Source organism: Vanellus vanellus (assembly GCF_965231255.1).
Source record: "Vanellus vanellus genome assembly, chromosome: 8".
NCBI lineage: Eukaryota > Metazoa > Chordata > Aves > Charadriiformes > Charadriidae > Vanellus > Vanellus vanellus.
This window is the reverse complement of record NC_138913.1, coordinates 29,220,026-29,233,671: the sequence shown is the minus strand read 5'-3', so window position 1 is coordinate 29,233,671 and position 13,646 is coordinate 29,220,026. Positions and strand designations below refer to the sequence as shown.

Below are 13,646 nucleotides of genomic sequence, written 5' to 3'. Positions count from 1 at the left end.
ACGGTGTCCCCCAAGACATAGGACACAAGCTGCTCAGGTGCGGACGCCAGCGTGGCTTTTCTGTGTCCCCACTCTCCCTGTTCATACAGGTGTCTGAGCCCCTGCGTGCCAGGTCGTGCTGCCGGGAAGGCACGCTCCTCGGGGATGGTAACAGCCCAGCGGCCACAAGCCTGTTTGTTTGACCCTCCTCACTTGGGTGAAGTTTGCTGGTGCCTTTAACTCCTCAAATGACCTCATTCTTGCTTTCTTCGTTAACCCCAGCTGCATTTAAATAGCCAGTGTGATTTATAAGATAATATACCAGACTTCCCTTGACAGCCAGAGCCCGAGAGACTTACCCGTCATCTTGTGTGCGTCTTGCCCTTGTGCTGAGGTCAAGTCCTCTCCCATGCTGCCTTGACAGTCTGCCTGGTGGCAGAAGTCACGCCTGTCCGTGTCGGGGAACAGGGGAGCTGCAGTTTGGGTGTGCCAGCCCCCACCCAGCTTTGCTAGGAGGAGAGTGATCAAAGCAAGCGTCATCGTTGGTCATTGGGGCTTCTTTTTTTGTGATGAGGTTTGTGGTGAGGGCAACTAATGGAGCAATCGCTGCGGCCCAAGGCTGCTCTGGCACAGTTCCTCCTTTTGCTGGAGAAATTGGGCTGTTAATCCTCGATGGCAGGACCGTCCCTGAGCAGAGCTCACTGCCTACGTGCCGCGCTTGTCATACTTGGCCGGTGCTCCCGCTGCCAGGCCAGCTGCCCTGGATGCTCCTGACCACTCCTTGCAGGGTGACCCCACAGCATCTGGGGTGGGGGGGGAAGGCTGGTCCCTTTGGCTCATGCCTCTTCATGCCGCCGGGGACCTGGACAGCCTGCCTTTCGCTGCAAGATGCTCATGGTTTTGTGCTCTGCCCTCTCTTCGAGGACGCAAGGGGGACTGGGCTGGATATGCACAGTCACCACTTCCCCTCCTGCTTGTCCTGGCAGGGCACGGGGCTGTTGCCCCTGGTGGTGGCTGTGTCTGTCTGCGTCCCCTGCAGGAATTTGGCACTCCAAGCTTTTTTTTTGGGGGCTGGAAACGAGGTGTTAGGGCCGCAGTGACCCCTGGCCCCAAGCGCCTCCGAATGTGCAGCTGATGTGAGTAGGAGGACACTTCTGCCCAGGGAAGTGGTGGAGTCGCCATCCCTGGAGGTATTTAAAAGATGTGTAGAGGTGGTGCTGAGGGACACGGTTTTGCGGTAACTTGGCAGTGCTGGGTTAATGGCTGGACTTGATGATCTTAAAGGTCTCTTCCAACCATAGCGATTCTATGACACCCCTTCCCCATTCACACCCTAAACCTGGCTGCCGGAGCACTGTGGTGCCATGCCAGTCCCTCTGGTGCCCTGCCAGCCCCCCCGGTGCCCTGCCTGCTGCTGAGAGCACCAGGCTGGAGAAAACACGTGCTGGAGAGGAGCCGAACGCCCGGGGTCTGCCAGCTGCGCCCAGGCATGAGGCTCCACCTGGGCTACGGTACAACTGCGGAGCTTTTCCGCATTACCCACTTTTGCCCTGACCTGCCTCAGCGGGGGATACCGAGAGGCGAGGACAGATGTTTCCCGGTCACGGAAAATGCCAGCGGCAGTCTGCCCATGGGCGCGGATCCAGCGCAACTCTCATTCAAAGCATCCTTGGGGACTCTTAGAGGCTGATGGTAAGGCAGGGGGGTAGAAGCACGGTGGCACCGGGCTCCGTGGCTGATAAGGGGTTCCAGCTTGGGAGCTGGTTGGGGATCCTTGAAAGCGACACACGGGACAGTGGAAGAGCCCATTTCCCACCCACCACCTTCCCAGCATTGGGATGGGCAGCCAGATCTCTGCCTGGGGTCCCCAAGAGCAGATACTCGCTCGGGAAGAGCAGCGATGATGCCTCCATCAGCCAGGTCTGCAATTTCTCTGCATGTTTAGCTCCAGCAGGGAAGATACAATAATTATTGTCTTCCAGTAATGCAGCCAGCTAGGGGAAAAGCACTTGGGGACAACTCCATGGGGAGGAAAAAAAAACCGCCTGTTGGACCCAAAAGACCGTGATGCGTCCTGGCCATGTCCCAGCAGCTGAAAGCCCCAGGAGGAATGCGGCCTGGGAAAGGGGCTACGCGCGGCCCTCTGGCATCGGCCGAGCGCGGCGGAGCTCAGCCAAGCCCGAGTGCTGCACGTGGGAGCCGGCAGGCTTGGCAGCCGCCCTGAGAAACTGCCTTAACACACACACTCATCGCCTTGATAAATCACTTCTGCACTTGCCTTGAAGGTGGGAACCAAAACAAGGGAGAAGCAATGTTTCTCCGGGATTGCGAAGTCTGCCCGCAGAGGGATGCTGACCTTGCACCCGCCGCGGCCCAGCCAGGCCCGCGGTCCCACTCTCCCAGGCTTTGAGGACGTACGAAGCAGGGAAACATCCTGCCCTGGTGTTAATCTGGCTCCAGCTTTGCCCATCCCCATCCTAACCCTGGGTCTGCCCCTGCATTCCTCCCCACGGGGACTCGGCGCGCAATGACCACTCTCCGGCGAGGCAGGTTTGACTCCAGCAGGTTTTATCTCTAGAGGAGGAGAGCAGCACCGCGAACGGTACAAGATATAGGGGGGGGGGTGTCACAGAGCAGTGGTGAGATGACGGGCACGGCCCCGTCGGCGGCACCCGGGGCCGCATGGTTATGGTGACGGTCACAGCCAAGCGTCATGCAAGGTGGCCGGGGAAGAGGGGCTTGCCGGGACCCGTGCTCTGTGCTGAGCCCTCCAAACACCCCACTGGGCAAATGCCACGGGAGGATGGAGCTTTACTGGGGCTCCCGGAGCAGCCAAAAGCCCCCAGGACCAGCCCCTACCTGCTCCGGGACTGCACCGCATCCTCCTCGGCTCCCCTCCCGCACGCAGGGCAGGCGACTAAAAGCAGCAGTTGGCTCAGGCGGTCAAGCCGCTAAATAAGGAATCGGGATACCCCATCATTAAATAATAGGAATAAACCATTAAGGGAAGATGAAGCGTCTGGGCTGTGCAGCTGGGCTCTAGCAACACCTCCTTTCTGCATCTGCACGGGGACCAGACTGCTGGACCAGCGATTTGGGGCAGGACTGTGCTGTTTTGGGAGCCGGGACCAGGCTCTGCCTGCTTTAAGGGATTGGTGGCAAAGCTACAGGGCTACTGAGAACAGGGGGTGACCTAGTGGTCCCCGAGCAGCACGTGGGGATGGAGAGGACACGGGGTGGGGGGGGCTACGGCTCAGGCTGGTGGGACTAGAAGCCCTTCTCGATGCTGAGCGTGCGGCGGGTGACGTGCTCCATCTTCCCCGAGATGTACTCGGTCAGGCTGATCTGGTAGTTGGCCAGCATCTTCAGCATCAGCCGCAGGTTCAGCCACCACTGCTCCTGGGGCAGCCTGTGCCTGCGCAGGGCAGGGGACGGCTCTCAGGTGACCCTGGGGATGACCCAGGGACCTGGTGAACCACTGGGGCATGGGGACAAGGACTTACTCGAAATCAGTGACTTTCTTGAGCTCCGTCACGGGGCTGAAGGCCACCACCTTCTTCCTGAGCCCGATCACGCAGGCAGAGTCACCCGAGTTGGCAAACACGCGCCCTGGGAGGGGGACACAGCTGACCATGGCCACCTCGCGGGGGCCAAGTGGAGCAGCAAGGGCTGCCCAGTGCCACCAGCTTACCCCCACAGGACCCTCAGCCCTCTCAGCTCACCCTTGCGGTAGACCTCCTGCAGCTTCTCCGACATCCACAGCACCGCCTTCACTCCCAGCTTGGTCCCGTAGTTGCGGTCAAAGGGGGTCGGGGCTCCCCCCTGGGGACAAAGAAATGGTGATGTCAAGCCCACCCGGCTCTTGGGGACAGTGGTGGCCTGTGTTGTGCTGTCCCCCGTACCTGCTGGAGGTGGCCCAGGACGTTAATCCTGCAGTCGAAGATGCCTTTGCCCTCGGAGGAGTAGAGGTTGTAGAGGAACTCAGTGGTGTAGTGTTCGTGGCACTTCTCATTGCTGGAGGAGCAGAGGGAAGGGGTTGGGGGGCTACCCCATAATCTGGCATCTCCAGGGGGTCCCTCCCTGCTCCCCTAAACACCTGTTTGGTTTTTTTTTACTGTTTCGTTCTCCCTGAGGCCCAGAGCCCCAACCCATCTCCCCAGCAGGACCCTGGGGCCAGGATGGGGACAGCAGCGGAGGCATCCAGCACAGGGCTGTCTTCCTGGCCGAGCGTGGCATCCTCGGGCAGGATGCCATGCACCCATCGTGCCGAGCCTCACTGCGCCCAAGGGACCCTCTCCGGCCACAGGAAGGGCTCAGCTCCAGCCTCACTCCATGTCACGGGGCTGTGTTTTCCAGCGAGCGTCCCCAGGCGTCCCCAACTCACCGCAGCACCAGACCTCTCTGGATATCCGTCTTCATTTTGTCGGTCAAGTGCTCCACGTTGGCCTGCAAGATGATTACCAGGATGCCAGTGGTGTCCCGTGTCCTCTGCAGCCATCCCAGGTCCTCTCATTTGGACTCAAGAGCCACTAACGTCACCCGGCGGCTTCACGGAGCCCTCTCTTTCCTGGTTTTCCATCTTATTTTACCCAAACGATGCTGCCAGAAGGCAGCCCCTTGCCCCACTCACCTTCAAGTCATGGATGGTGAAGGGATCTTCGTAGACGTAGGCAGCATCGGCGCCCACTGCGATGCCAGTGACGGTCGACAGGTACCCACAGTAGCCCCCCATCGTCTCCACAATGAAGACGCGGCGCTTGGTGCCTGAGGCCGACTGCTTGATGCGGTCACAGCTCTGTGTCGGGAGAAGATGGGTGTCACACCAGGAAAATCCATCTTTGCTCCCCGGGATGGGATCCCGGTTCATTCCCGCATGTCATCCCAAAACACGGTGGGACCTGGCGGAGCAGGGCAGCCCCGTGAGCTGCCCCCTGCCCCGTCCCTCACCTCCATGGCCGCGTTGACGGCCGTGTCTGAGCCCAGGCTGAAGTCGGTCCCTGGCACGTTGTTGCTGATGGTGGCGGGGATGACACACATGATGATGCAGAGCTCCTCGTACTGCCCACGGGCCTCCACCAGCTGCAGCACCCCCTCGTACGCCTGCAGGCAGCCAAAGGCTGAGGAGATGCCAGTCCCGGGGCCAGATCCACATCCCAAAAGGGATGGCCCGGGGTGCCTGGGATGCCGACAGCCCACCCCGGCCCCCACCGAACCAGGGCCAAAGGTTCCCCCTGTACCTCGAACCCCCCGATGACCAGCAGCCCCTGGATGTTGAATTTCCGCACGTTCTCCACGATCTTTTCCATGCAGGTCTTGGGCAGCGTCCTGCAGTGGGGAAGGGGAGGAGAGACCGTGGGGTGAGGACAGGGGGTCCCCCGCAATCCCTGGGGACAGCTGTGTCCCCTCCCCTACGCCCCCCACCCCGGGGGCTGCGCTTACCGCTTGGTACCCAGCATGGACCCGCCGCGTCCCAGCCAGCCCGCCACGTCGTGCCAGCCCACCTCGCGGATCTGCAAGCAGCGGCGGTTAGTTTCGGGGTGGGGGAGCACCCCAGCACCCCCCGCCAAACCCAAACCCCTCCCCCTGGGAAACCTGCCGGCACCCAACCTCGCCGGTCCCCTTACCTGCCCCTTGGACAAGCCCTCGAAGCCGTCGCTCACCACGTAGACCGTGTGTCCCTGGCAGATGCCGATCCGCACGGCCGACCTGACGGCGGCGTTCATGCCGGCGGCGGGAGCACCCACGTTCAGGATGGCCATGCTGAAGGGGCTCTGCGGGGACGGGGACAGGGGTGGCACGTCAGTCCCTTGACCCCAAGGCAGGGACAGGATGTCCTGCTGCTCCCCGTCCCTCCTCACCTTCTCCTGCGCCGGTTTCTGGTGCGCCAACAGCTTGTAGATGTTCCAGTTGTTCTCAAAGCTCCTGCAAGGAGAAGGTGGCGTGGCCCCGAGGCAGTGGGGGACCCTCCCCGGCTGCAGGAGCCGCTGGTTCCTCCTGGGGGAGAAGCCCCCACCCCAGCATGGCCACCCCATAGGGACATCTCCCCGTATACCCATCCCCGCTCCTCACCTCCCACGGAGCTGGATGGCCTCCTCAAACCTCTTCTCATCCATGGCCTTCTGCACGTCCTTCGTCTTGGGGGAGACGCAGCACCGTGACACCCATGCTTGCGGGGAGGGGAGTGGGGACGCCCACCCAGCGGGCTGGTGTGCCCGATATCTCCCCCCCCCCCCCCTTTTCCCTGGTACTCACCACCTGGACGCACTCCATGAGCGGCAGCCGCACCGACTGGTTCCCCGAGAGGCTCACCACGCAGGCAGGGGTGTCCGGCGTGGCCTCCAGCAGCGCCATCACCGCCTCCATCCCCATCTTGCTGCTCTGCGAAGGGAAAGGGACACCCGCCGCTACCGGGTGGGATGCTCCCACCGGCTTGGGAACCACGCAGCTGCTTCCACACCTGATTTATGGCCAGAGCGCCACTGGTTTTATTTAAAAACCCGCAAAATTTGCAGCAAATGAAGGGAAACGGGGGCACCGTCTGCGTTTCATCCCCACTGGGAAGTCCTTTGCAACGGGCAGAGGGAAGGCAGGTTCCCCAGCTCCCTTCTGCAGGGTGACACCCCTGTGTCTCCTGTCCCCCTCACCCACCCCAGACCTACCAGCACGCGGTCAAAGGCTGAGGGGGTCCCTCCGCGCTGCACGTGGCCGAGGACGGTGACCCGTGTGTCGAAGCCCAAGCGTTGCACCACCAGCTGTAGAGAAGAGAGGACGTCACGCTGGGGACCCACCGGTCACCAGGGGCGGCAGAGCGAGGAGCGGGCGCTTACGTCCTTCACGTAGTTGGAGGAGATGGGTTTGCCGTTGCGGTCGATGGCGCCCTCGGCGATGATGATGATGTTGAGCCGTGACCCTCTGCTGCGCGTCTGGCACGGGAGGAGGAAAACAGCCGCCGCGGCTTAGCCGAAACTCACCGGCGGCTGAGCCTGAGCATCCTTTGCCCCCACTGGCCATTACCCTGGGGGCGGTGTGGGGGTTGGTGGCTCAGGTCCTGGGTGGCCGAGCCCCCGAGCCAGCGCTGCCCCTGGCACATGAGGGCTGGATTTGCTCTCGGCTGAGTGCCCCGTTTCACACGGACAATGGCAGAAACTCCCGAAGCTTCGCAGGGGCCGGGCGCTGGCCACGGGGCTCAGCCCACGTCCCTGAGGGGACTTGCTGGGGACAAAAAGGGGACGGGACTGTAGGACACCCCCCCCCCCCCTCACCTCCCCGAGCCTCTCGCACATGAGGTCCTCCCAGCCATCCTCTGGAGGGGATTCGGGGATGAAGAGCCAGTCGGCGCCCGAGGCCAAGCCGGACACCAGCGCCAGGTACCTGGGGGGACATGGCGGTGGCAGTACTGGCCCCAGAACCAGCCCCAAAATGTGGCATCCCGTCCCACTGATGGGCTTCCCCACCCACAGGGGCTTACCCGCAGTGGCGGCCCATCACTTCCAGCACGAACGTCCGCTGGTGGCTGCAAGGACATGAGTGGGAAGAGAAGGAGGGTGGGTGCCATGCCCAGGGGTGGTCCAGCACCCAGCCCCCAGCCCGCTCACCTCTGTGCTGTGGTGGTGATGGCATCGATCACCTCCATGATGCGGTGCAGTGCCGAGTCAGTACCGATGGTCATGTCGGTGCCGCAGAAGTCATTGTCGATGGAGCCCACCAGCCCCACGATGTTCAGGCGACAGTTCTCCCGGGCCACCTCCTCGCTGATCTGACCTGCAGGTGCAGGGGGGAAGGATGGCAGCGCCACCAGTTATTTTGGGGTTCTCCTGTCCAGCCCCTCGGCATCAAGCCAGGTCCTGCAGTGCAGCAGAGGAGCCCAGCCCTCCTTGGGGGTCACAGCGATAGGGTGGACCTCAACATCTCTTGAACACTTTTGCTCTACCCACCCAAGGGTTTTGGGAGGCGGGGGGGGGGGGGGTTCACCCACCATCACGGACCAGCTCCTCCAGCAGCCCACCCCACTCGGAGCGGAAGATGTCGGCACCGGTCAGGCTGCCATCCCCGCCGATGACACAGAGGTTGGTGATGCCATGTTCCACCAGGTTACGGGCAGCCCGCAGCCGGCCCGCTCGGGTGGTGAAGGCTTTGCAGCGGGCGCTGCCGATCACCGTCCCGCCCTGGGGAGAGAAAAGTGTGTGTGGGGGGGACACAGCTTGTGGCACGGATACAGGGAGGTGGGATACAGCTGGGAGGGTCCCCATGGCCCCACCGGTGACCCTCACCAGCTGGATGATGTTGGAGACGCTGAGCCAGTTGGCTTGCTTGATGTTGTCTCCCCCCTCCACCAGCCCCTCGTAGCCCTGCGGAGAAACAGGGGGTGGAGATGAGGGGTGCTCCAGCACGGGGAGGGGGGTGGTTCCCCCCCCTACCCATGTCGGGGAGCAGTGGGGGAACCCCAACCTCGTAGATGAGGAAGACCTTGGCTCCCACATATATCCCCATGCGGGTGACAGCGCGGACGGCGGCGTTCATCCCTGGAAAGGCAAGACGTGAGTCGGGGCAGCCCCGCGGGGACCGGATCCTATGGGTGACCTCGAAGTGTCCCCTCGAGTGGGGGTGGGGGGCTGGGAGCCACGCAGGCAGAGACCGGGGAAACTCAGTGCACGGGTGGGAGCTGCGGATGAGCAACCACCCGAGTGCGAGACTTATTAGAAATAGCTGCTTATCCCCCGAGGGGGGAGGCGGGGGGAGCCCACCGGGGGGGGTTCCCCCGTGGGCTCTCCGTGGGGATGGGGTGGGACGCACCGACCCTTCCCCGCTTGGAGGGAGGGAAACACGGGAGATGTGGGGGTGTGGGGATGTGTGTCCCCCGCTCCGTCCCCTCTCCGCCGCCCCGGCAGCAGCGTGGGCCGCCTCCCCCGAGGCCCCGCGGACTCTGGCCCCGCCGCACCCGCGGGGCCGGGCGGCCACGGAGCCCCCACGGGGCGGGACCGGGGACGAGCTGTGTGTGTGTGTGTCCGTCCCCTCATCCTGCTCCTCCTCCTCCCCCCGGTCCCACCTTGCGCGTCCCCGCCGCTGGTGAGGACGGCGATGGCCATCCCGGCCCCCGCCATCCGCAGCCGCTCCAGCTCCGCCGCCGCCGCCGCCATCGCTGCGCTCCCGGCACCGGCGCCCGCCGGCCACGCCCCCCGCCACCTCCAGGTCACGCCCCTCGTCGCCCGAGGCCACGCCCCCTCCCTTCCCCTGGCGCCGAGGCCACGCCCCCTCACTGTCCCCGGCGGGGAGGCCACGCCCCTCGCCGCAACCCGCGGCGCGCCATATCGCGACAGTGCCGCGCCGTACCGCCCCGTGGCCGGCGGTGCGGGGCCGGTACGTGCCGCGCCGCGCTGTGCCAGCGGGACGGGCTGCGGATTTTAATATAAATTTTATAATTTTTTTTTAATTAATTAATCTCTTATTTATTTTAAGTATAATTAAAATACAAAACACACGGAGCCAGCCCAGCCTGGGGTTTCTCCCTCCCCTCCCACCCGCCATCCTGCACCCCGAGGGTCGCACCCCTCCGGGGATGGGGGGTCCCGTGGCTGCGGCGCTTGCCGGGACCACCGGCGCTGGATGCCCACGGGTGCAGCGCAGTGCTGCCAGGCTGCTCCCCGCCATCTCTCCCTTCTCCTCCCGGAGCGGTGCCCCACTGCTGTGTCCCCCTCTGGCCTCCCGCATCACCGGGAGGGGAGTGGGGATGGGGTCCCTGCCCAGCCATGGGATGGGGAAACTGAGGCAGGCGCTGGCTGCTCTCTCCCCCGCCAGCTGGAGTGGTGCCGTAGCATCCCGCAGGCCCTGGGGGTGAGCTGGTGGCCTCATCCCACATCACCAATCCATGGGTCCTGCAAGGCCGGCGTGTCCGGCAGGGAAGGGGTGCGGGTGGCTTGGGCTAAGGAAATGGGAGAGACCTGGCCGGACTCCCACTCTCCTCCTCCCGCAGCCCCACCTCCCCGCTCCCGCTTAACTCCCTGCCAGACCGGCCGTGGGGCCACCATTCCCATCCCCATCCCTGTCCCCACGCGTATCTCCCCACCAGACTGGCCACGAGGCCACCATTCTCGTCCCCATCCCTGTCCCCACGATGCTCCGGCTGCTGCTACTCTGTGGGGCCCTGGGCTGCGGGGCAGACCGGGCGGGTAAGGCAAGGACACGGTGGCGGTGGGGTTGGAGAGAGTTGGGGTCGGCGTGGGGGGGACACCCCACGGGCTTACGGGAAGGGGACGGGGCGGTGGGTGACGGTCCGGCATCTCTCGCAGCCCCGCTCGCCTTCACCATGCTGCAACGCACCCGCGTCTCCAAAGGCAGCTCCATCTTCTGGGGGAACGCCAGCCTGGACGGGCGGCTCAGCCATCTCCTGGAGGGGCATAATGTCACCCAGGTGCTGCCGCTGGAGCCCCCAGACGTGTGGGCCAGGCGGCAGCAGGACGTGACCACCTACCTGCTCTACTTTGGCCAGCTGGTGAAGCTCTTCAACAAGGAGAGACCCATCAACTGTGAGTGGTACCCTGAGGAGGGGGGGGGGGCACAGGTCCCACTGGGGAAAGGAACCCTCCCCCCCCCAGCACTGCTTGGGGACAGGGATGGCTCGTTGGGGACAGCTGGGCAAAGGGACGGGGACACACGGCCATGTGCGAAACCTCCCTCTGGACAAAAGGAGCCCTTCTGCGGAGTTGGGAATTTCTGACCCCGGAGCGCACCCCGGGAACAGGGTGATGCTCAACCTCCCGCTGCCCCTTGGGAAAAGGACCGGGGACTACAGCCTGGGGGGGACAGTGAGGTGTAGGAACCCTGCCTGCACCCTGCCTGCATCCCCCACCTGTATCGCCGCCTGCACCCTGCCTTCACCCTGCCTGTACCCTGACTGCGCCCTGCCTGCATCCGACCTGCATCCCACTTGCACCCTGCCTGCACCCCACAGCCTGCGCGGGAGGCATGGGATGCAGGTGGCACTCTGTGCCAAAAAAAAATCCCGTCTCCGTAAACCCGAAGCTGTGCTGTACGCAGATAAGGAAGGGGAAAAAACAAGCCCGGTCCCCCGACCGTTGGGAAAGTGGATGCTGCTGCTAAACCCAGCGAAAGCGAAGCTGTGGGTGGGTCGGGTGGCGCGAGGCTGAGGCCTCGCAAACTCGGTGCATGGCTTGGTGCCGGTGATGGCAACAGACTGCTGAGGGCGGGAGCGTGCTGACCCTCCCTCTGTCCCCACAGACACCCAGAGCCTGAGCTGCCGCCTGGGCTGCCAGCTCTTCCCCAACGGCACGGCCCATAGCTTCTACGAGGTGACCCTCAACGGGACGGCTTTCCTCAGCTTCCACGTCCCCAACGCCACCTGGGAGCGGCGCTGGCCCGGCAGGGACGCAGTGGCCACCTTTGCCGAGAGGGAGCTCATGAAGTACCCCATGACCACCCGGGACCTCCAGCATTTCCTCAACACCACCTGCGTCGGCATCCTACGGGCTCAGAGCGCCGCGATGGGTCTGTGGTGGGACTGGGGTGGGGAGGACGACACGTGGTGGCACGGTGAGGGTGACCCCGGTCGTCACCTCCATCCCCTCTCGCCTCTTGCAGGAAAACAGAGCAGCCGGTCACACGCCCCGCTGGTGCTGGGCCTGATCCTGGGGACCTTCGCCTTGCTGGGCATGGCCGTGGGCATCTTCTTGTGCACGGGAGGGAGCTGCTAGTGGAGCCAGTAGCCGTCCCCGCGTCACCCCGTGGAGGTAGGGGACGGACCCATCATCACCCCGTAGAGGCGAGGACCGAGTCCATACCCTGCAGGGGATGTTATCTCCCCAGCGCCGCAGGCTTTGCTCCCAAAGGACACCGGTGGCTTTCCCTGCCTTGTCCCAGCTGGGGTGACTGCCCCCCCCAAAAGTGGCACCCTGCCCCGGGGACGGTCCCCACGCCGGGCTGGCACGGTGCACTGAGACTTAACGCTTGGCACAGCCGGAAAAATTGAGGAAAAGGAGTGGTGTGTGCGTGGGGTGGGGGGTGTAAAGCGGCAGGAGAAACAGGCAAGAAAGGGTGAATATGATGGCACCAAAACGCTCTGTTATCCCAGTTCCAGTGGGGAGAAATGCCCGGGATGGAGGATGTCACACCTTTGTAGGCGCTGCTGAGATGTCACCCAATAAACCCACCCGTCAGCTCTCCCACCCGGGTTGTCGGTTGCGCTCATTCCCCACCGGCGGTGCCGACGGCGGGGCTGCAGGTCCATCACGGGGGTGGGCACACCGGGACCGCCGGTGCCGGTGCTGGGTGGGCTCATCGGCATCGCCACGGCTCACGTCGGCCCCCGGCTCACACACAGAGTTTGAAAGGCCTCTGCAGAGAGGTCGGTGGGGTTGGTGCCTCCTGAGCTCATTTCAACCCACTCGCAGCTTTGGTTTGACTCAACCGAGCGGTTTTCCCAATGACCAAGCGGTGCCGCCGCTTTTATTTGTCAAATCCTCATCTTCGCACGAGGCACCGGAGCTGAGCATGGACTGCTGTGACGGGACAGTCCTTCCGAGCAGACCAACACGTTCGCCCCTCTCCCGTCAGGATGAGCATCCCAGAGGGATGCTGGAGCTCGGGGAACGCCGAGCAAGGGGCAGGAGTGCGCCGGGGACCCCAAGGCGAGAAACCCCTCCGTGAGGACCAGCTAAGGGAAGGCAGAGCTGCGTTACTAGCGCTCTACACCAGCTTTCGCCGCTTTATTTTCCTTTTCCGCAACCTCGAGCTGAGCTAAAACCTGCCCTTTGACCATTTAGACTTTGGTTATATTAATAATAAATTCTTGGCCGCGTTTCCCTTTCGCCCGTAGCAAGATTTTGAGCACAACTTGTCCTCGTCTCCACTGCCCCGAGGGCAGAAAGGCCAGGGGATGAGCCAGGAGCTGGCGTTGGCCACCAAAAAAGGGGACAGCGCAGGAGGCAGGAGCTTTCCTGGATTAACTTCCACCTCATTCCTTCCTAAACACCCTTCCCTGCGGCTCAGAGGAGGGGAAGACGGGAAAAGAGACGCAGGACAGAAAGGGGATGGAAAGATGACATAGTGGTTGTCCGTAAGGAGGGAATGGAGGAGGAGGTCTCCAAACACCACATCTCGTCACCCTGGCCACCCGCCACCACCCCTCCCCACCTCCAGCAGGCTCCCGGGGCCGGGGCGCTCCCCACCCTTCAGCGGGTTCCTTTGCGAAAGGGAAATGGCAGCCAAGAGCCCAGAGAATCCAAAACTCCGCGGCTGCGGCACGTGAAGGTCATTGCTCGGCCTCTAAAGAAGCGCCCTCGGTGGGAAGCTCTGGCTGAGCACTGCCTGTCCCCGCCGCGGGCATCAGGGGGACACGAGGCTGATGTTGAAGGTCGAACGCGGTAGGTTTGGGATAAAAACGCTTGGAAGCAAGTTCCAGCAAGGAGAAACCGCTGCGTTCACAGCTCTGCTTTGGTTTTTGGACTTGGGGTGTCTCTACTGCCCGCACGTGGAGGCAGATGTTGCACTGTGGTCCCAAGACCCCAAGTGATTCTCGTCCCCAAATCCTCCTTCCCCATCCCGGGGCTGCAGCTCCCATTTCTGGTTCTCACAGGAGAGCATGGATCCCGTAGGAGAGTGATGCCGGGGTTGGGGATGGCACCCGGGAGAGACGCCGGTGGGAGAAACCGGGG

The 13,646-nt window shown here is 63.4% G+C and overlaps 2 protein-coding genes across 2 annotated transcripts; one reads left to right on the top strand and one right to left on the bottom strand.

The window, feature by feature from the left end:
* Nucleotides 1-2,538: 2,538 nt before the first annotated feature.
* PFKL (phosphofructokinase, liver type) lies at nt 2,539-9,116 on the bottom strand (the record flags this gene model as incomplete). Its single annotated transcript, XM_082486867.1, has 22 exons — nt 2,539-3,394; nt 3,483-3,588; nt 3,702-3,801; nt 3,882-3,993; nt 4,364-4,425; nt 4,610-4,774; nt 4,927-5,079; nt 5,217-5,304; nt 5,419-5,489; nt 5,604-5,750; nt 5,838-5,901; nt 6,049-6,113; nt 6,232-6,357; nt 6,639-6,731; nt 6,807-6,902; nt 7,242-7,350; nt 7,448-7,492; nt 7,575-7,740; nt 7,955-8,144; nt 8,250-8,327; nt 8,428-8,501; nt 9,026-9,116. The coding sequence occupies 22 exons, from the start codon at nt 9,114-9,116 to the stop codon at nt 3,247-3,249; spliced, it is 2,349 nt and encodes a 782-aa protein (XP_082342993.1). The 3' UTR covers nt 2,539-3,246.
* Nucleotides 9,117-10,023: 907 nt separating this feature from the next.
* Nucleotides 10,024-12,475, top strand: PROCR (protein C receptor). The gene is made up of 4 exons (XM_082487071.1): nt 10,024-10,145; nt 10,266-10,502; nt 11,215-11,481; nt 11,575-12,475. Exons 1-4 carry the CDS (start codon nt 10,091-10,093, stop codon nt 11,685-11,687), a joined length of 672 nt encoding a protein of 223 aa, XP_082343197.1. The 5' UTR covers nt 10,024-10,090; the 3' UTR covers nt 11,688-12,475.
* Nucleotides 12,476-13,646: the final 1,171 nt, after the last annotated feature.

Excerpts from the sequence above, each read along its gene's own strand:
- PROCR (XM_082487071.1), top strand. The coding sequence starts at position 10,091 with ATGCTCCGGCTGCTGCTACTCTGTGGGGCCCTGGGCTGCGGGGCAGAC. Across the intron at positions 10,146-10,265 it reads CTGCGGGGCAGACCGGGCGG|CCCCGCTCGCCTTCACCATG; the intron begins GTAAGGCAAGGA and ends CATCTCTCGCAG. Across the intron at positions 11,482-11,574 it reads GGCTCAGAGCGCCGCGATGG|GAAAACAGAGCAGCCGGTCA; the intron begins GTCTGTGGTGGG and ends CGCCTCTTGCAG.